This window comes from Acomys russatus, chromosome 24 (genome assembly GCF_903995435.1).
Source record: "Acomys russatus chromosome 24, mAcoRus1.1, whole genome shotgun sequence".
In the NCBI taxonomy this organism is placed as follows: Eukaryota; Metazoa; Chordata; class Mammalia; order Rodentia; family Muridae; genus Acomys; species Acomys russatus.
In genome coordinates, this window is record NC_067160.1 from 32,035,244 (window position 1) to 32,053,703 (window position 18,460).

General features: G+C 34.1%; 1 protein-coding gene and 1 pseudogene across 1 annotated transcript in view; both read left to right on the top strand.

Moving 5' to 3' along the window:
- The window catches only part of Prpf40a (pre-mRNA processing factor 40 homolog A), a 47,258-nt gene that overhangs the window by 6,985 nt on the left and 21,813 nt on the right, over positions 1-18,460 (top strand). The window contains 8 exon segments of the mRNA XM_051166759.1: positions 6,417-6,497; positions 7,594-7,624; positions 8,794-8,810; positions 13,634-13,744; positions 15,128-15,248; positions 15,482-15,535; positions 17,038-17,062; positions 17,911-18,273. Of these exon segments, the coding sequence (XP_051022716.1) occupies positions 6,417-6,497; positions 7,594-7,624; positions 8,794-8,810; positions 13,634-13,744; positions 15,128-15,248; positions 15,482-15,535; positions 17,038-17,062; positions 17,911-18,273 (803 nt within the window).
- Positions 9,046-10,108, top strand: LOC127207361 (ubiquitin-40S ribosomal protein S27a-like; annotated as a pseudogene).

Sequence of the window (18,460 nt, forward strand, 5' to 3'; positions counted from 1 at the left end):
TTATCTTATCCCTTCAGACTCCTTTTTGTCAGTAGACATCTGTGTCTCTTACGAATGCTCTCTGTGTAAATGTGATATGTATCTTGCTTTTAACCTCCCATCATGTGTGGAATGGCTGGCGATACTGAGAGTGTCAGAATATTCCTGGTCTCTTGGAAATGTCATAGACATTTTTTTTTTTTTTTTACCCTCTACTCAATTTACCACACATTAAGCAATGTTTAATTCTAAGTAGCAGTTAATAAAGATTTTATATTTACATTGATGGGCTCAAATCTATTTCTTAGTATGCTTAAAATGAGTTTGGTGCTGTTAGGCAGTTGAGGACGGTCCTGGGTTGAAATACAGTTTACTGTATCTGTGGCTCTAATTCTTCATTTAAATAAATTTAAACTTTGATTTCCTTTTTAAATGAAAATTCTTACTACATTATAAACAGAATCATTCATCAGATCCTGGTCTTCAGAACCTTAAGTTCCTTTTGAAAGCATGGGTTTGGAATTGCATATTTCATAATATAGTCTGGAAAGGTTGCTGCTCTAGTGAATTAGACTTTATTAATTTCTGTGTGCTTCATAATAATGTTTCAGTCAACTTAATGGCTGCATGTATGATAGTAGTCTCATAAGATTATAGCGGAGATCAAAATTTTTATTACCTGGTATTTTTTTTACTATATACTTTCTATATTTAGATATCCAAATGTTTTGTGTTATAGTTTTCCTACAGTAATGGCCCAGTGACATAGCCATCCTGTGGTCATAGCACAAAATACTGTTCGTGTGTTAATGGTAATGTACAACTGTACCAGTCATTAAAGACAATCTCATACAAGTCATTTATAATGCATAATACTTGAGTTAGTAATGGTACCAATAGACTCTATTGTAGATTTGTGTACTTATAGACTGTATGTCAGACTGTGTGTTTGCTATTCTATCCTTTTTATTGGTTTAGAATGTACTTACAAACACAAAGTCATTGTAATAAAATAATTCATGTTACATGGCAGTAGCCTCATACATCTTGTGTTCATTAGGCCTCTTGGTAAACGATAAGGTTGTATCCAGTGACTGACTGACTGACTTTTACCATCTGAGTTTCTGTATGTATACATTATTTAATCAGTGAATGTGTCTGCTGTTAGGTGAAGCATGCCATATTTAATGTTGCCTTTTAGTACTTAAAAAAAAAAGATTTAGATGGATGTAATAATGAATCTAGCTTGAAGAACACGAAAGGGGAATTAATAGTGGTCTTGTGTCCCAAAGATGGCTTTAGATGACATTTATAGAATAAAATTTATAGTCCTTAATTCTATAAAACTTAAGAAGAACCACTATTGTCTATGTTTCTCTATTTGAATTTAGATCTTTCTTGAATTTAAAAAAAACACTCGTACTCATTTTCATTGTACTATACTTCTAAATTTATATTGCATAATCTGTTGTGAAAGATTATAATTCTCTATCCTTGCTTTTGTATAAGCTTTGAGAAATTCATATACCTTATTGAATTTAATCCTCATGTCTAAAAACGGAGTTGACTCTATTTGTTGAGGTTGTATTTAGTAATTGAATGGTCTAGAGAGTTAAATGAATTGTATACTATCATTGTAGAGCCAGCATTAAATGCGATCCTTAATCTGAGATTGACTTCTTCTTACATGTATTGATTTCTGTTGAAAGTAATAATTTGCCAGGCAGGATGCTGCATGGCTGTAATCCTAGCACTTGGGAGGCAGAGGCAGGCAAATCTTTGTAAATTCTGGGCCAGACTGGTCTACAAAGTGAGTCTAGGACAGCCAGGGCTGTTACACAGAGAAACCCTGTCTCAGACAAACAAACAAAACAAAACAACTAATAAAGTATTATTGGTTAGTCTTTCTTGTTTTCAGGTACTACACATAGATTCAATCATGGATAAGTAAAAAATATTTAAAGAAAGATTTGGGTCTATACTGTATGTGTTTAGACATTTTTGCAATATAACAAGGTAGCATATAATATTTATATGGTAGTATAAGAAGCCTAGATATGATTTAAAATTTACCAGGGGTATGTATAGATTATATAAATATGTCTCCATTTTACATGAGATAAACATTTTGAGAGTTTATTATCCATTGGGTGGTACTAAAACTGTGAATACTGTGAGCTATCTTATCTAGTAGTTTTAGTCGAGCACTATTATAATTGCCTTGCATTTTTTATTGAATTTGATATCCTACAATAAGTCTTGTCAGATAATATTCTTTACTGTTGATGGGAAATTGAGGTCCAGAGAGGTCAGTGTCATAGCATCTCAAGATTCCAAAACTCTTTAAGGAGTCAAGCTAGGATAGGAATTCTGCTAGTCTTACTTTATAGCATTGCTAGGCTGCTTCTCTATATAAAATTACAAAATAAAGCCAGGTAGTGGTGGCACATACCTTTAATCTCAGCCCTTGGGAGGCAGAGGCAGGCAGATCTCTGAGTTTGAGGCCACCTTGGACTACAAAGTGAGTTCAGGACAGCCAAGGCTACACAGAAATCCTGTCTCAGGAAAAAAAAATGTATAAAATTGTATAGTCAATTGAATTAACTGCCTCAGAGCATGAAGGGTACCTATAAAGTTTTCTAGGATTTCCTGTGGATTTCTAAAACCAAACCATAAGTACATGTTTGCTTTTCTCCCCAAATGCCCTGCTGTGTAACCTTTTAATGCTAGAGTTTATCCTTGGAAATTTTGTTCCCTGATACTTCCTTTGTATCACTACTATACTTAAGGGTTGGAGCCATTATTAAGTAAAATGAAGATTACGTGAACTTGTGCACACACACATTGCAATACTTCAGAGATAGATCTAATAAGCACGACTGGTTGGAGAGGACTTCAGTTGTGGTATGTACACACACACACACACACACACATACACACACACACACACAACCCATAAGTTAAAAACTTATGAATTTACTTTTAAAGCTTTCGTGTAATATTTTCATACCCACACTGACCATAAGTTACTGAAGCTGGGATATGAATCCAGATGTGATAAAAGGTGGAAGGGACTACTTTATTGACTTTAGAATTTCTAAATTCTGTAGGTTGTATTTAATGAACTACTTTTAAAAACTAGGAGTTGTCTTAATACATGTTTTCTACATGTTAAGAAATTATAAAAAATATTTACCTTTTATAGAAACATTTAATGAAAAATATGTTAACTTTACATTATAGTCTGTTTCGTTTGTAATTTACTTTTGCTATTTTGAGATGGGGTATCACATCCCCTATGGCTGGAGTTATAGATGATTGTGAGGCTCCATGTAGGTACTGGGAATAGAACCAGAGTTCTAGAAGATTGGTCAGTGCTCTTAACTGCTGAGTTAAGAGCCCTTTGTCCAACTTCTGTAGCGCTAATGCTGTTTTATTACTATTTTTATTTTAAAAGTACATAAAGTGCTAAATAAGACAAACTTTCTAGGAGCTAAGAGCAACAGAATAGGTTGTGTGATGGGCACTCATTTTTACTTGTTGAATATTATCCTCAAATTTGTGTTTCTTTACTCCCTCCAGTACTCCACACTGAGTGCAAGGCCTCATGCACCACTAGACAAGTGCTCTAGTGTTGATCGTACATCTGCCGTCCTATTTTTATATCTAGTCAAGATCTTGTTGCTGATCTTGAGCTTCTGGTTTTTCTTCTTCAGCCAGTAGTGTAGTAACAGAGATTTATTAAGAGTGTCACCCACCATACCTAGCTTAAATATCTTAATGGCTGGCTTTAAACTCCCCCTACTGCAGGGCTAGACAGATGACTGAGCAGTTAAGAGCACTCTGTCTGTTACTCCTCAGTGTTTACTTTAACTCAAACACTCTGTCTCTGGTCTTAATAACTAAAGTTGTAGTTATTACAGTACTTTATATATTGGCCAAAGAAATAGAAATGGAAATTTGTAAAAAGTGACTGTTTTGGTTTTATAGTATAGGTCACATTAAGATAATGCGAATGACCTTTTGTGCTTAGAAAATAATAAGTCTATGAAATTGTTGTGACATTATCGTAGCAATTAAGCTAAGAATATTTCCTTTTTAAGGTCATTTTTCTTTTAACTTAAAGGTTTATTAACAATGGGGGGTGGCAAATAGGAATCTAAAAGACTTTACAATTAGAGTTGGCTATACACTCTATGTGAAGCAAGAAAATTTTAACATACCATGCCAAAGACAATAAGGAAACTTGACTACCCCAGTTTTTGTTTGGGGAAAAGAAGACTAAACTACTTGTGAGGATTTAAAACACAGTCCACTTTACTTTAAGTTTATACCCTGGATTCACTTTCATTAACACTGATGTTAAAACAGCAAAAGGAATATATTCATTAGTCTCAGATTTCATTAGTCTCAAATTGGGGGTGCTGCCAAGTAACTAGTATAACTAAATCCATTGCTTTCAAAAATGTAAAATGTGCTTCTGTGTTTTGTATTTAGAATAATAGGAATGATTGGTAACATTTCCTAAGTAGGTAATGGGGGCTCAGGAAAATAGATCTTTCTTTAGTTTCGTATTCATACCATTAGTTTCACTTTTAGACTATTTAGTTATATGAAAATTTTAACATTTACAATTGAGTTTGTCAGGTAAAGCATATGAAGTTAAACTGGACCTGCCAGGACTTAGGAAAAATGCTGTAGAAGACTGTGGCTTTGTATTTTCTATCACATCTTACTTTCTAACCATAACTGATTTCCACACCAGTGAACAATTTTGAAGTGTTTTAAAATTTGAGAAATTTTTTTCTTTTTTTTTTATAATTTATTTTTTAAAAATAATTTATTCTTGTTACATCTCAATGGTTATCCCATCCCTTGTATCCTCGCATTCCTCCCTCCCTCCTATTTTCCCCTTACTCCCCTCCCCTATGACTGTGACTGAGGGGGGACTTCCTCCCCGTGTATATGCTCATAGGGTATCAAGTCTCTTCTTGGTAACCTGCTGTCCTTCCTCTGAGTGCCACCAGGTCTCCTCCTCCAGGGGACATGGTCAAATATGAGGCACCAGAGAAATTTTTAAAGTACTTTTTTTCCCCCTTAGGAGAAATTACTGTTTTTCTTTTAGGTTTTTAAACTTCTACTTTTGAAATGATCTTAGGATTCTAGCTTGGAATGCACTACCAATTTTTTATTTGTTTCATAGGCCATTTTAGACTTTCCCACTGTGCTCTTAGAGTGGCTTTCTCATGGCAAGTTACTTGTTTGATTTACTATTGTTTCCTAAAACACAGTTGAAGGGTAGATAGTTTTGGAAACAAGCATAATTATTCCTTGCTTGTCTTTTTTTTTTTTTTTTTTTTCTTAAAGTGTATGTTACTTTTTTAATCTTAGTTAAGTTTTGGAGGTGTCCATGCTTGTTTTCAAATCTTGTACTTTTTATAAAGTATTTTGATCTTGTGTTCCAAGTACTCTATCACATTCTTCTAACCATAATTTCTGCCCAATGGTTTAAATGATTTTTTAGCATTTTTAAGTCTGTTCACCCCATGCTAGTCTGCAGATATTCCAGCCCATTTCACTTTCAGTTTTCACAAGTAATCAAACTGGACATAGCTATTCTTACATAATTTTATATTTTCCTATTGATCAATGTGCTTATATTTTTCTGTTCGTGTTTTATAACTTGTTCATTTATTTTGAAACTTGAATAACCAGTTTCCTTGTCCTAGTACCTGTGATTATTGCAATTTTTGTCACCGTACAAGTTTCGTAGATTCTTTTGATATTCTTAATATGTTAAAGTCAAAATTCTAATATGGAACTGTATTTATTTTATGTAACAGATAAATGTTTGATCAAATCCTTTAGAAAGTAAATTTTGATAATTTTTATTCATGCTTAGTACTTACTCAGATTTTAATTGCAGCTGTTAGTAGACTAAAATAAATTCTCAAACAAGTATATCCAGGTATTTATGTACTTTTCTATACTTATGATTAAATGGCATTTATTTATGTACATTTTAAGTCAGTGTTTAGATTTTAAGCACCTTTGATCAAAGCTTTTGAAAAGGATCGGACTACTGTAAAATTTATTCAGTACAGATTAAGAAAATACTAAGATTTTTTTGTCTTACAGTCTCTTGTTCCAAAGAAGGAAGAAACAATATTCAATGAAAACTAAAAGGAAATGAGTAGTTTTAAGTTAGAGTCAGAATAATACAACAATCTGTTCTTCTAAATTAATTATAATATTTTTTACCGTACATATGAATTACGGTGTAAGTCTTGGAACAGGATTGTGATAGAATACTTCATTCATTCAACAAGCACTTACTAAGCATACGATACAGTAGCGTAGTTTGAGCTGTGTGATACTTACAGTCCTGTACAGTATTTGGATCTTCCGTGGTAACTGTTTTTTAACTTTTATTTTAGATGCCTGGAATGATGTCTTCAGTAATGTCAGGAATGATGATGTCTCATATGTCTCAGGCTTCCATGCAACCGGCCTTACCGGTTAGTAATCTTATGAAAATTATTATTTTTCTGGGTTTTGATTACTTTCATATATGAATAACAGTGTGCATGTACTTTATAGGCCACCCCAAAATTAGAGTATAACATGGAAATTATAATGGAGCATCACATTGCAACATATATACATGTTCAGTGATTAAATTAATTCTGTAATAAACAAGTCACTTAAACAGTTTGTGAGGGAAAGCCATGTTAGTAGTCTTGTAATATTTTCAAAGGTGACATTTTAATTATTAGGTGCTATTAAAAATTGATACTCAATTTAAAATGAGAAGACTTGATTTTAAAATCCCCATTTTATTGAAACTTCAGCTGCCATAAATTAACTCAGAATGTTCTTGAATAAAGACTTATTGTCACACTTAGGTAGTGATTTAGTGATATATAAATAACTATGATATTAGATAAAGCGTGTTTATTTCCTGAGAGCCCATTGGTTGTTTTTTTGTTTGGTTTTTGTTGTTGTTGTTTATTGTGTATTTGTTTGTTTACTTACTATGTATACAGTGCTCTGACTGCATGTACACCTGTAGGCCAGAAGAGGGCATCAGATAACATTACAGATGGTTGTGAGCCACCACGTGGCTGCTGGGAATTGAACTCAGGACGGCACTCTTAAACCACTGAGCCATCTCTCCAGCCCAGAGCCCATTGGTTTTAATGAACAGGTGTGACATACTTATTTAAAGTAGTAAGTTTTTAGTGTTTTAGTCAAACTATTAACATTTGCATACACTTCATTACAAAAATATCCTGAGGTCTATGAGGCCCTATTTCTAGTATATTAGTATTGGTAAGTTTTATTGCTTAATTAATAAAAAAAATTTTTTTTCTAGCTTTGTAGACTCCAGAATTGAGAGGGAAAGGTTGTAGTTCTGCATACAGTTGATAGCTGGGCAGTGTCTTCAAGTGATTAAGTTACCCTCCAACTTTGTTGATTCTTGAAATGTATAGTAAGCCTGAGAGTTAAAACCACTAGTGGCTTACAGATTACCCATGAAACTGATTTACATTGTGTGTATAAAATGTAGTGTGAATGATTTGAATGTTAGTAATTTATTTTCTCTTCTTTCAGCCTGGAGTAAATAGTATGGATGTAGCAGCAGGTATGTCTACAGTGTATGGTGGACTTCATTTGCAAAGTTACAGCCATAGTATAACAAGTCTAACAATGAAAGTGGTACCTAGGGCTGAAGAGATGATTCAGCTAAGAGCACTTAAATGTTTTCTCAGAGGACCTGGCATCCATTCCTCACTCTCACTTGGGTTAACAACCACTTGTAGTCCCAGTTCCAGGGGATCTGATGCCTTCTTTTGTCCTTCTCAGGCACCAGGCATGCATGGCTACACATGCTGGGAAACCACTCATGCACATAAAAATTAGGTTTTTTAAACTCATCCTTATGATTGGTTCTTAATATTTTCTCAATATCTGATAATAGAAAACATTTATAATTGAATCCTTAATTAAAATTTATTATGTGAATAGTGTTTGCTACTCATAATTTTCTAAATTTTGTAATTATTATTAAATACTAAGAATTTATATATTAGAACATTAGATTGGAATTTCATTGCTTAACAATCTTGTCAATATAATCAGAGCTCAGAGTATACTTGCACAATGCAGTATTTCTACTTAGGGAACATGGAAAAGGGTAATAGCTCTGCTTGCTAGAAATAAAGTATTTGCTCTTCTTGGGCTTCTGTTTTTACTTATTTTAAGTTGACTAGTTTCTAAACTTAGAAATTATCTGCATGAGCTTTGTCACTAGCACCAGGAAATCCTTTACATCATAAAGGGATACACGTGTGTGCATGTCTGTGTCCTATACTTGCCATCTAAGACAGTTACTACTAGCCACATGTAACTTGGGATTTGAAATGTGAGTAGTACAATTGAGGAACCACTTTTTTTTTTAATTAGTTGTAATTTAAATTTTAAGCAGGAGTATGTGGTATCTCATGTGTTATACAATAGTACATGCATGGGATCAAAGTAACGGAGTTTGGCAAGGGTTTGAGAATAGAGGCATTGTTGAACTATAGCAGTTTATATAACAAAGAAAGGAATTTAGGTGAGATTCACACCTGGAATAGTCAGAAAACAAGATGAATGTTTCTTATTTGGCAGCTGACAGTTAATTTTGGAGATTGAAAGCTCAAGTTCTGAAAAAGTTTTATGCTTAGACGTTTTATTTGTGGACTAGGAAACAAACAGACAGGCCATATGGGACAACTCATTACTTACCACTGTAAATACTTTGTTTTTTAGGTGCAGCATCTGGTGCAGTAAGTACTGTTTAAACTCCTGTTTTTACTTCTTATGTTTCATCAACAATGCTGCATTGATCCTTTTTTATTATTTGCTAACCCAATTCTTAGTTTTCCATGCCAAATGTTGAGACTTCTCTTTAAAAAATAATTTTGGGGTTGGAAATATGGCTCAGAGGTTAGGAGCGCTGGTTGCTCTCCCAAAGGTCCTGAGTACAATTCCCAGCAACCACATGCTGGTTCATAACTATTATGAGATATGGTGCCTTCTTAACAGATTTTTGGCTTTTCAATCGGTATGATGATAGAATCTCTGCCAAGATGCAGATTTTCATAAAGACCCCTATGGGGAAGAGTATCACCCTTGAGGTTGAACCCTCAGCTGCTGTAGAAAATGTCAAAACTAAGATCCAGGATAAGGAGGGAAATCCTCTTGGTCAGCAAAGGCTGCTCTTTGCTGGTAAGCAGTTGGAAGACTCCACACTTTGCCTGACTACAGCATTCACAAGGAGTCCACCCTCCATCCTGTGTAGAGACTTGGTGATGGTGCAGAGAAAAGGAAGAAGTCTTACACTGCTCCCAAGAAGAGTGAACATAAGAGAAAGGTTGTTTGCTGTGCTGGATACCGTGAGAGGGATGAAAATGTACAGTTGGTTGCCTTGGTTGAGAGTGTCCTGATGAAAGTGGTGTTGGAGATTTCATGGTCAGTCACTTTGACAGACATCACTGTGGCAAGTACTGTCTGGCTTACTGCTCCAACAAACCAAAAGATAAGGAGTTGTGTATGAGTTAATGAAAAGACAAGAATTGGAGTGAGGATGGGGCAAGAAAAACAGGTTTTTGGAGCTGGAAAGATGGCTTATTGGGAAAAGTGCTTACTCTACAAACATGAGAACCTAATTTCAAATCTCTGTCATCAGTTTAAAAGCAAGGCATGGAGGTTTCTTCCTTTCAAAAGTGCCATGGTTTTTAAAAGTTGCATAATTTGTTTTCATGAATGTATTACTACACATTCATATAGCAAATATTAGTAACTACTTAACAACTTGCTTTATCTTATGAAGAAAACTCTATAGTTGTTAGAGTATTTCTCTTATATACTAGTTAGTACTTTAAACTCTTTGTCTTACAGTAAACAGATAATTTAATTAGAAATTTCTTCTTAAGCCAGGTTGTGGCAGCAGTGCACACTTTTAATCCCAGCACTTGGGAAGCAGAAGCCAGATTTCTGTGAGTCTATAGAGAGAAGCCCTGTCCCAAAAAATGAAAAGAAAAAGAAAAAAATTCTACTTCAAATACTATTTTTATTTGCATTGACACATAGTATACAAAATAATGGGTTTTTCTACGACAGTTTCATATTTGTATAATTAACTTTGAATATATTTATCCCCTTGATCCCTTCCCTCTTCTCAAGTAAGTCCTTTTTTCTATTTTATAAATCTAGGTTTCGCAAGTAAGTCCTTTTTTCTACTTTATAAATCTAGGTTTCGTATACAAGAGTTTGTGATATTTTTATAGATGGGACATAATTTCTATTTAAATTATGGTCTCCAGTTTCAGTTTCTTGCAGACAAAATAACTTTCCTTATGACTTAATTTTATAAACACATTTATATAAGTTCTTCATTATTTATAGGAATTGTATAGAGTAATTATATAACTTGTCTGTCTTGTTCAATGTAGATGTGCAAGTCTTTCTTGATTCCTTCAAGAAGTAACTGTGAAATCATATAGCAAATCCTAGTTTAGTTTCTTGAAGACCCTCATGTTTCTGAAGTGGTTGTACTGATTTATATTCCCAACAACAGTATGTGAGGGTTTCCATTTCTCACACCACCTTGACAACATTTTTAGTTTGTTTTTTCTTTTAATGATTTCCTTCCAGATTCAGCAATTCTCGGAATGTATTTTCTTCATCTCCTTGGTTATAGAAATGTATTCCCTGCAAAAAGTTGCAGAGTATTTGAAGAAGTGGTTAAGTTGACAAAAGATAAGATATTAAATAATGAACTTGGTAATTCATTCAGTTTTGGAGTGTTGGTTATATCATGTGTGGTTAAGCATTTTGAGGGAAGAATTTTGAACCCTTTCTGTTCATCTGCTGGCTTCAGGCATGTGAGGTTTTTTTAGTGCAACTCATCAGTTTGCTGAACATCTCAGATGCAGTGGGATTCAAAAGCCATTTGTCAGCACATCATAATCTGTTGTTGTTACACAGAGTAAGAGGAAATGAAGGTTCAGAAGGGTTTTATTGTTTTTTGTTAGTTCATGCAGCAACACCACCTACTGGCTGCTAATGGCCTATGCTGAATTCTTCAGTCACTTGTTTAGTTTTAAAATAATGAGCTTTGATTATTGCTGTCATTTGATTGTTAACAGCTCTGGATGGCCAGTCCCCCAGCTCCTGGTCTTCAAGACTCTCGAATCACAACTATATTGTATATTTCTTTGTTGCAGTTCCAAGGCCAAATGAATAGTTGGTGTTTTGGGTTTTCTCTGCTGGTTTACCAATATTTTGAACTCAATTAAAATAGTTTGGATTTGCATTTCCCCCAACATTTCAATAGTAAAAAATAAAACACAAGTAATGATTTATAACTTAGAAATAAGGAAGCTTCATCTGTGAAAGGCAAAGTTGGTTCAACATTTGTAAGTCAATAAATGTAAAATACCATAGAAGTAACTTTCAAAATTAAAGATGTAATGTAATGCCTTACAAAATTCCGATGTCGTATTTTACAGGCTTAGGGGGGAAAAGTACAAAAATTCATACCATATCCAGTCAGAATGACTGTCATTAATAAGGGACAACTAGGATTGGAGAGGGTATGTTGCCAGATATTTGATCACACTGTGAACCCAGAAATTGTGTACAGGAAAAATCTGTTCCTAGTTTGTGTGGGTCAGCCCTAGCACACACCCTTAATCCAGGAACTTTCTGTTTATTGTAAACAGATGGTTGTGGTATGGCTCAGTCCTAGCACACTTAAGAGATTTCTGTAAACAGGATTAAATAAAGGTAACCCTAGGTAGGTCAAGAGGCAAGCAAACAACCAACTGACAGGAAGTGAACATAGGAAAACACCATAAGAGTGTTAGAGGAAGTCGAGAGGATGGATAGAGATGCACAGGAAGTAGAAAGGTACATTCAGTTTGAAGGATTTTTAAGACATTATGGAGAAGGAAAAGGCCCTTTTTTCCAAATGGAATGTCAGTTGAATAGTCAGCTAGGTGCTTTCTCTGCCTCTCTGGCTTTCACCCGTGCGTCTAGTTCTTCAGGCTTATTGTTAAAAATTGGAAGTTTGGGATTTTGCTTAAAAACAACAAGGGTATGTCATGAGAACCTTATTGACTGTTGAGGACTGTGTAAATGAAGATAGCTGTGTGGAAATCACCCTGAAGATTGCTCTAAAACGTAAAAATAGGGTCTGGAGAAATGGCTCGGTATTTAAGAGCACCATCTGAGTGCTAAGAGTCAAAGTTGGAAAGAATTGCACAAGCATATGACTGGCGTACTGTAACTGTGTCCCATCAGTGCTTATTTACATCTGTACCTAATGTTCTCTTGTTTGTTTTGGTCTATGTTCTGTAAAGTGCTATGTTAGATACATCTTTGGTTTTTGTTGTTGTTTTGTTTTTTTTTATAGCTTAACATGGGATTTGTTTCAGCTTTAATTTTTCTTCAGTGACTGCACACTAATAATGTAATATGCACTGTGATATAACTCATTTAATTGAATTATTAACCAAATTCTTTCGTTTTGTTAAGTACAATATTGCTATAATCAACAAGGTATTTGTAAACACTTAGTCATAGGAACTATGTTCCTATGAAAAGTTACAGTTGGCAGAAAGGTACAAAAATATTCTAGTTTTCTGGGGAAAAAGTGGCCTTGTTTTGAGGAAATTGACGGAATATTTTCACTACTTTGTTTCCCTTTATGCAAGCACACAAGTGATGCATGATAAAATTCAGTCATAATAACTTTGTTAATAAGTTTAAAATAAAATCTTAAGTGTTGAGTAAGCAAGTGATACCAATTGTTCTTCTACTTAGTGTTATATAGAGTAATCTTACATTTGAAAAGTAGAGTGTAGATCATCTTTGTAACCCTTCTCATATACCATGGTTAAATTTGTGACTGTATAAAAAGCTGATGCCAAGAAAAGACCAACTTGTAAGTAAACAACATTAAAGTATCGTGGTGAGGCTTCACTTTCAAGTTTGTTGGTTCCTTGATTAGGAGTAGATTTACATATAGTTTCACATGAAAATCTCATTTCTTTTTGTTTGAAATATTTGGATTCAGTGTGTCACCACTACCACCTCACCCCAACCGCCACCCCATTTCATCTTGCCGGTGGTTTTTGCAATAAACCATTTTTATTTTTATTTTTTCAGTTTTTTGAACTGTGTCTTTATAGAGGACCAATGTAGAACATTGCCCAAGTACTTTTTAAAAATTAGACTAGATAAATACATGATTTATATACCTATATTTTATCTTTATTTAGTTTATATAATTTTCCCAGTGGAATAGATTTATATTGGTGGAGGATTATTTTGTGCATAAGGTAAAATGTTACTGTTTTTCTGAGAACGGTCATGACAGTCCCAAAATCTTAATTGATCCAGTCTACCTTTGAGCTATATTTAAATGTTCTGTTTTTCAGTTCCTTTTCTACATCCATTGACAAATTACTTTAGGTGATTTGAACTCTTAAATAAAATATAGTCATTTTATACTTAAATTTGGCATTCATATGCTTGCTACCTTGTAACTCATGGATATTCACTGTTGTATAGTATACATGTCAATAATTTTTTTTTCCTTTAGAAATCAATGTGGACAGAACATAAATCCCCTGATGGAAGGACTTACTATTATAATACTGAAACAAAACAGTCTACCTGGGAAAAGCCAGATGATCTTAAAACACCTGCTGAGGTAAATGTTTGAAGACTAGGAATTAGAACTATTAAGTAGCTTGAGTATATATAGTTCCTAGAATTTTATGTTAAGCTTCAGAGAGCAGTTCCTGTGTACCTCAAACGAGTAAATAAAGACATTGGGTGGAGTGCGTTAGTGAAGTTACAATTATCAGCAAGAACTGTAACGTTTGTTTTCCTATATGGACAGACTTTGCGTACTGTTTCCTATGCTCAGAGGTGTCTTAAAGAGTAAATTGAAGGGGGAAGCAATTTTCCTTGATACAGCATGACCTGTGTGATCTCAAAAGACACATGAACAGTTCCAGTTAACCATGGGGTTTGATGTAATTAAATTAAATAACCCATGAAATACTTTCCTAGAGTAGAATATTTTCTCTTTGTGGAAATCCCTCTAAACTGGTGTTTATTTTGTATTAATATATTTCACCATTCAAAATAGATAAACACGATAAAATTAAGATTGAAGCAGTAAGCCAGACGGGGTGGCGCACACTTGTAATGCCATCATTCTAGGAGGCAGAGGCAGGTGGATTTCTGAGTCCAGGACAGCCAAGGCTACACAGAGAAACCCTCTCTCAAAAAACAAAACAAACAAAAGATTGAAGCAGTAAATTAAAGAAGCAGTATTGCATATGTTTTATAGTCAGGCTCAGAAAGAAGTGATTTTTTTTCTTCCCCTGAAGAATGTTTTAGTTATCCAATAGTATTCCATTTTTACTTATCTTAACCAAAGAACTTAAGACAATAAATAAATGCACCTCTCCCCAAGCAATCTAATGTGAACAGTGTTTGAAAAAAGGAAGGTTGATAGGTAGTATTTATTTCTTTTTCATATATGTGCACTCACACAGAGAGATACTTCGATTTAATGGCACTTCAAATTGCTTTCGTATGCATTAGCTTTATATACTGGTTTTGTCATACCTTCATTATTTCCTAAGAGTCCTCACATACATAATCCACTTAGGGTTCTAACAAATTATTGTCTTTGAAACAAAAACATTAGAATAGATGTGTCAGATTTCACTTTTCCCCAAATTTTCTATTTGTCTTATTTGTATTAATATGTGAACACTCCATTCAGTAATTATGGATGGCAGTTTTTACCTGTGGTGAAGTGTAGTGGAAAAGCACACACATTTGAATTTCAGGTAGGTGCTTGGCTTTGAAGCATCCCTTACTTTCTCTTCAGTAGTGTTCTTTCGTGGAAGAGAATCTAAATTCTGTACTGTTAGTATAAAGGTTAAATAACATATTCAATAATTAGCAACTTAGACCATGCCACAGTGAAGTTCACAGGTATACACTCTCTGGGAAAAGTATGTGAATGGTCAGTGATAGGGGGTGTGTGACTGCTGAAAGTTTTTCTCTTCTTTAGCAACTGTTGTCTAAATGCCCATGGAAAGAGTACAAGTCTGATTCTGGGAAGCCTTACTACTATAATTCTCAAACAAAAGAGTCCCGCTGGGCCAAACCTAAGGAACTTGAAGATCTTGAAGGTAAGATGGGAAAACAGTTCTACTGAAAAGTTGTTGCATATATGCCAGCCAACTGGAAATAGTCCTCCCTGAATAGGATTATTCAAACTAAGGCCTTCCTCTTTTTAATTAAATTTTGTGCACATTTTAAATGATATAACAGTTTTATGGGCTCTTTATTTTCTTGTTGCTCTAGATCTCAGTTCTATAGATTTTAAATAGACTTTTATTTGATTTGATTCCATTGAAACTAGGATACCAGAATACCATTGTTGCTGGAGGTCTTATTACAAAATCAAACCTGCATGGTGAGCTGCTTTGATAATTCATTTTCTGTTACATTTAACATTTAGAGTATGTCACTAATCTTCACTAACCATGAATGGAAAAATCTGCAGTGAAAGACATTAATTCACAAAATTGCTTTTATTTAAGAGTTATATTATAAATGAGCTTATAGATTTTAAAGTGGTACTTTAGTATTTTAAATAAACATGAATGTTGAACAAATTCACATACAAACTTTCACAGGTATTGCTCAGAATGTTTGTGCATACATGGGACATGTGACTAAACTTAATAATAGTAGGTAGTAGTTGATCTTGAATCAGCTCTGTCCATATATTATCACATTACACTTAATACTGATTTTGTTTTAGTATCATAAAAATAGTATTAATGTGTTTTTTATCTGAAAGTAATGTTAAATATTTTATTTATAGAAGGATAGCTTTCTACTCTGTCAGCTACTCAATACCGTTGAAAATTTAGGAAAGATTTTTATCTAACAATACTCAGGCATTAAAATAGCAGACTTTGTGATGTGAATAAGAATTGAGTTACTTTATTCTCCTTAAAATACAATCTTTTATATCTGTTCTAGATTAGGTAAGTAAAAGACTATAGGAAGTAGCAGAGCTAATACTATGAAACAATATCTGGCAGTAATCAATTTTAAACATGATGCTGCTATATTAGATTCATTTACTTAGCTTTTAATTTACAACTTTAGATCAGATTATTTATGGTTACCTCTTATTTTTTTTTTTGTTTGTATGTTTTTTTTCTTATTTTAATCTTAAAATAGATTTTTCAGAAATATTTTCCTTTAAGGGGAGATCAGTTTTAAAAACATGTTCATAGACTTACACTTTTATCATCACTGACATGGAACACCTCATTCTCTAGTGATACAAAATTAAAGATACAGATCTTAGCATCAAATTTTAAATTTACCTGATCCTAGAATGCAAACATGCTGACTGCTTAAATTTCTAAAGCTATCTAAATTGTCTGAGCGTGAGCCTAAAATAATGTTATCAACAGAAGCACAAATTGTTTACTTACCCAAGTATCAAGCTCATTTCTGATATGACTACAAATTGTTGGTCTGCATAGCTGCTTATCTGCTTGTCAGTGTCAGTATGACAAGATGTGCTGGAATTTCATGAGTTCCGTACCAGCTTACATTTAGTGTCTTTGAAAAAGTCATCTCATCCCTGGAGACAATACTATTGTATTCCTAAATTATTAATGTTTCCAGAGAGTACTTACAAGGCTAGTAGCCTTTGGAAACATCAGCGTTGGGAAAGATTGCTCAACAATCATAATCGCTGCTGTAAATTTTTTTGTTGTTGTATCGAGCCTTTGAAACTAAGCCAAACACTTGCTCTTTAAAGTGAGTTTTAAATTGCTTTTCAGATAGTAAATTAAATCCTATGAAATTGTAATATTTTCATCTCCTTTTAGAGTTTGTGTTCAGTGGTTATATTTAAAAACTTGTTGGTAACTTTTCTGTTTTCTTTAATAGCCATGATCAAAGCTGAAGAAAGCAGGTAAGCCATTTTGACAATCAGTATGGTTTACAACTTTGTCTGTTTCTATGGCATTCTTATTTTAGGTGTTCTTATTTTTTTTTTTTTTTTTTAAATGAATGCTACTTAACAGAATTAGGCTAATATTTTGATATCTTTGGAAGATTTTTACATCAGGACGATTAAAAAGGAAGTATATTTACTCAAGCTTACGCCTTGCTAGACAAGCAAGTACTTTAATATGGAATGCATTGTTCTTGAATTGAGTTTCTTCCTTGGGGATTGAGTGGAATAACTATATTTTCTTCTTTACACTAAATTTTGTTTTTGTAGTTTGGTCTTGAATAGACCCAGTACTTTGCATGTTAATAATCAACTACTGAGCTATATACCCCAGCCTACAAAGTTTCCCTTTAATGGTTGAAATGTAGATTTTAGAGTTCTTATAAGAATATGTTATGCAAAGTAACACTGGGGTTTTATTGAAGTAATTGGATGTTAGGAAATACAAGCATTTATATCAATGCTATTACATGTTATTGTGCAGGTTTTGCTGAAGGCAAATAATGGTAGAAGCTGGAAGTGGTAACACAGTGAAGGATACAGTATTGCCTGAGCCTCATGAATCTGAGCCCAGCCTAGGCAGTATGGGTAGATATTCTCTAAAACAAACATAAAATTAATATAGTCTTATGTGATTTTTTGGGGGGAGGGGTGGCTTTCTAGTTTACTATCAATGGACTTGTTTAGCCCTTTGATTATTCCTTTAGTGTTACGATTTTATAATTGCCTTTATTTAGTTTTACTGTTATAGTATTGAAATGACCAGTGTGCTGTCTCTCCTTCCCCACCCCCTTTTTAATGTATAGCAAGCAAGAAGAATGTACAGCAACATCAACAGCCCCAGTTCCTACAACAGAAATTCCTACCACTATGAGCACCATGGCTGCTGCAGAAGCAGCAGCTGCTGTTGTTGCTGCTGCTGCAGCTGCTGCAGCTGCTGCTAATGCCAATACTTCAACCACACCTACTAGTAGTGTGGGAAGTGTTCCAGTTGCTCCTGAACCTGAGGTTACTTCCATTGTGGCTGCTGCTGTAGATAATGAAAATACAGTAACTGTATCAACTGAGGACCAAGCACAGCTTGCTAATACCACAGCTATTCAAGATCTAAGTGGTGATATATCCAGTAATGCTGGAGAGGAGCCATCTAAACAAGAAACTGTAACCGAGTAAGTTTAATAGCTCAGACTTCTTAAATCAATGCCTGGCTTAAGATATAAGAACTTGTTAATGTAGTCAATGTCCATTAACTGTTTAAGTTAAAAAAAAAAACCTCTGTTTTGAACTGGGTGCTGGGGCACACACGGCTGTAATCCCAGCACTGGGGAGGCTGAGGCAGGTGGATCTGTGGGTTCA